General features: G+C 32.1%; 1 protein-coding gene across 1 annotated transcript in view; it reads left to right on the top strand.

Annotated features, from left to right (window-relative positions):
- Nucleotides 1-4,688, top strand: part of LOC106876157 (uncharacterized) — a 183,111-nt gene that overhangs the window by 45,365 nt on the left and 133,058 nt on the right. Inside the window, exons 28-31 of the mRNA XM_052969507.1 lie at nucleotides 1,682-1,855; nucleotides 2,352-2,525; nucleotides 2,865-3,038; nucleotides 4,132-4,305. Of these exons, the coding sequence (XP_052825467.1) occupies nucleotides 1,682-1,855; nucleotides 2,352-2,525; nucleotides 2,865-3,038; nucleotides 4,132-4,305 (696 nt within the window). The remainder of the gene's footprint in view (nucleotides 1-1,681; nucleotides 1,856-2,351; nucleotides 2,526-2,864; nucleotides 3,039-4,131; nucleotides 4,306-4,688) is intronic.

Raw genomic sequence — 4,688 nt, 5'->3', positions numbered from 1 at the left:
ATATATATATATATATATATATATATATATACATAGACATACATTCGCACTTCCGCATATACGTATATACATATATGTACATATATACACACACATGGCGCAGATCGTTCAAAGCAGACATAGCAGTAATAAACAGAAAATGGGAAAACATCGAGAGAGTGAGGCTGCCGATAGAGATCAGTAGAGATTGTTGTCTGCCCAATGCGCCACCAGACGTGGGATAGACTAAGGACTAAGGACACACACATATGTATACATATACATCCTTCTGTTACACACCTACAACCGCAGATATACAAGCATATGCATATCTGTATAAAAGAAAGAGACGTATGCACGAAAGTCACTTTTATGCACCGGACACAGTCCTACACTCATATACATACAAACTCGCGTACACATATATACACACACATACACATTTAATATATACATACATATACACATACTCACACACGTACACATTCAAACAATTAAAAAAGAAAAATGAAAAATATATATATAAAATAATAAAAAAAATGTTAAGACATAAGGAAAGCTTGTGCAGGAACATAGTAAAAATGAAGATTCTATCCCTAATCTTGTGGGGACCAAAACAGGTATTTGGTAACAGGTAACAGGTATTTGGCCATATGTGGACATGATCCCAAAAATTCAGTTCTCGAATTTAGACATGTAGCGGGGTCCAAGGAACTTTTCCAGATGAGCCATCTTTCCATATCACAAAGACCACACTTGCCACTACCGTTGGTGTAAGGTTTACACTTAGCCATTATCTTGCAGTAAATCCCATGGCTAACACATTGTTCTTTTAAAAACCATATATGACTGGATAATTTGGTAGTTCTTCGTTTATCCCAGTGTCTGAAGCTTAAGGTGTGATTATTGAACCTTGCTTTAAAATTTCCCCCCGTGAGATCCACATATCTCTTCGGCGAAGCTGTGTTATTAGCGTTCGTAATTTTTCTAAAAGCCAAAACAATGCAAGTTATAAGAAATAATACAAATACTTTTATCTTGGGTGTATTCTATTATATGCATAAATATGCATTTACATATGCTTACATACACATATATACATATATGTATGTATACGTGTGAGTAACGAAATAGAATGTGTTACCAATACTATATTAGTTGATGTATGATTTCTTCTGGCAGTTGAACGATACCAATAGTTTAAAAAAAAATTGCAAATATTCAGTTATAGTTTGAATAGTACTGGTTGTTGAACTATCTGTTCGAGTGAATGTGAACATGATTTCGTATGATAACAGATAGCACAAACGTATTCATGTGCATACCATGTGGTATTAAAACAATTATCAAATTTCGTATTTTAAATTTTATATCTTATATATATATATATATATATATATATGTAAGTATATAACTGATATTAATTTTTTGAAAATACCACCAGTGGCATCAGTATACAAAATCAGGGAAATAACTAACACTCTAGTTTGTACTACCCATTATCTTGCGAAATCCAGTTTGTAATCTCATTTGGAAAAAAAAATGGCTAGACTGCTTGTATATTTGTACCTATGTGTGTGTGTGTGTGTGCGCGCGCACATAATTTACTCTTTCTGACTAGTAACGATTTTTACACATTCTCGTATGTATCTGAGATAACAGAGTTTGAATATAATAAAGATATTTTTGTCTCCTTTGTTAGTCCTTGCTAGCGCTGAAGTTCTGAAGGAGGAAATAGAATCAGCTGTTGCACAGAAATCTCGTTCACGTTTAGAGAGATTAATTGAAGAATGCGAATCTGTTGGCTATCCTGAACTTAGTAACCATCTACGTCGTGCACGCGACACCTTGGAAAATTTAGGAGGCGGTAGAGGAGGTTAACCATCTTCTTGTATCACTTTACTATTAAATCATTCAGTTTTGAAACGGCTATTAATTGCAGATTCCTGAAGAATCGAACTAAATGTCTTTGTAATATTCACTTACAACTCTTCACATTATAAATCCATCGAATCTAACCATTACATTCTTCTCGAATAAATAAAATGTATATCTGTTAAATATTGGGATCAGTTTAGTTATATTTAGAATTATTTTATAATAATGTGAAACTTCATTAGGTCACGAAAATTTGCATAAGCCTAGACATATAAAATACTCTTCTATAAATCCATAATTAGCTTTTAAATGTATATTGAAGTAAACTTAGAACATTAAAATTCACAAATTAAATACGCAAGGAAAATCCATGTTAATTTCTAGAAATCATACTGTCGGTAGTTTTGAAGAAAAATATATATGAATAAACAACTTTATGAAATTTGAATTTATAGTTCTCTGTATAATTCTCTTTTGTGTATTATAACATTTAGGGAGTAAATCAGCTAGTGAGCTTCTTGAAAAATTAAAAAGTGCCATTGAAGGAAAAAATGTATTAGCTTTAGATAAAGTTCTATGCGAAAGTGTGTCTGCTGGAATGCCAGAACTCGATTTCGAAATCCAACATGCCCGGAACATATTAAATATTCTAGATGGTGGATCTGGAGGTTCGGAAAATTTCAAGAATATTTTTTTATATTTATAAAATCATTTAATCAGATTACTTTTAGAAATTAATTTTCATGTTTACACTTGTTTAACATCGATGAAAATAATTCTGAAACATCTACAGTTGATGATATTTAATTTAAATCTCAAAATTTTAATACAATTTGCACATGAAATCATAATGTAGAGTATATAATGAATGATTAAAGAAAATAATATGGTTTGATACTTATCACTGAGTAATTTGAAATATTTGATTAGATTAAAATATAGCATGAATTTATTTTTGTTGATATTATTTTATTCTTATTTAAAATAATAAATACTTATGTTAACAGATCTTAAATCAGTAGATGATTTACGAACCGAACTAGATAATGCTATAAAAGATATGGATATACCACAATTGGAGAAAGTTATCAAAGAATGCGAAGATGCAGGATTTCCGGAAATTGGTTACGACCTATGTCGTGCAAGAAACACTTTGAAGAGTTTAGGGGGCGGTTACGGAGGTTAGTTTTGATGTTTTCTTATGTGGGATGATATCATCTATATCTCTTTACATGACATGATATTAGAGGTAGAAAGGAAAGAATTTATTCTTACACCTGAGGCCTGTATCCGGCCAGAATTCTGGCAGGAAACAAGACCCTGGAAATGTACGGAAGATGTTGGGGGATTACGTGTATCACCCAACAACAGAAACACTTGTTTCATCGGGTTTCCACACAGTTTCCGTCTACCAAATGTCTCCCAGAAAGCTCTGGGTATCTTTAAGATGTGGAAGAAGTAACTTAATTTAAGGTGCTATCCTGTGTGATTGAATTCAAAAATACATAATTCCGAGGTGAGCTGTGTAACTACCTGCAAACACATTTACTTGTATTTTAGATTTGTTTCCAGGTGGTACTTTAGCATAATTAGAATTCTTTAAATACTTCAAATTTTACTAGTTTTTCTAAATTTTAATCTTATCTACGTTGGGTAAGTCATGTAATCACTGCATTCAAATAATTTGGATATGTTTCGCTATATAATGAAGCTGTATTAAGAATTGGGTTTTATATCGGTTGATGACGGTATTTGAACATTTAGAGTCCTTCAAATTGCAGAAGATTCCAGGCATTGCAGGCTCTGGATTATTCCATCCAAAATGAATATCGGTTTAAACACAACAGAAACAAAATATCTATGCACGATTTAAAGTGCCTTATTGATTTTTTAATTTTTTATTTAAACAAGATTTCCTGAAAAATCAACGATCGTATGGTTAAGACTATGTATGTATGTATGTATGTATGTATGTATGTATGTATGTATGTATGTATGTATGTATGTATGTGTGTGTGTGTATGTATGCATGCATGTATGTATGTATGTATGTATGTATGTACGTACGTACGTATGTTTGTATGCATATCTATATGCACGTATTTATACATGTATTTATACATGTATAAACACATGTATGCATGTGAGTATACATGCATGCTTGCTTATATGAATGAATAGGTGTGTGTAGGTATGTATTTATAAGCATGAAGACTTGCTTATTCATAAGTATAGTTTTAACAAAGGAAAATTTTTATATATCAATTTTGTTAGGCAGTAAAACAGTTGAAACTTTATCGCAAAGACTTGCTGTCGCGGTAAAAGAATGCAACCCGGAAAAAATACAGAAAGCTATAAACGAATGTTTGGCATCAGGTTTCCCGGAACTTGAAGCCGATGTGAAAAAGGCCAGAAAATTCCTCCGAAGTCCTCAGTTTTATGACGCAGGTTAGATACCGTACAATATTTGTCACCCAAATATTTTATTAGTTATCATAATAAATGTTTTAAATAGTGGTTATTTACGAATTCACTTTTGCTTTTGTTGCTAATAAACTTCAAATATAGTGGATGATGTGAAGAAAATTAAAGGCAGGAATACGATCAACGATGTACGCAATATTTCTGTTATTCAATATTTGTTTCAGTCATGGATCACGGTCACACTGGAGCGCTGCCTGTACTTATTTTAAATCTAGTACTTAATCTATCTTGCTTTTTTCCCGAGCTGCTACGTTACGGGAGTCATAAACCCCGATTGTCAAGCGTTGAGAGACTAACACAAAGATGCACACAATTCGCGTGTATATATATATATATATATATATATA

The sequence above is a fragment of the Octopus bimaculoides genome, chromosome 7, assembly GCF_001194135.2.
Source record: "Octopus bimaculoides isolate UCB-OBI-ISO-001 chromosome 7, ASM119413v2, whole genome shotgun sequence".
NCBI lineage: Eukaryota > Metazoa > Mollusca > Cephalopoda > Octopoda > Octopodidae > Octopus > Octopus bimaculoides.
This window is presented reverse-complemented; position numbering and strand designations above follow the sequence as displayed.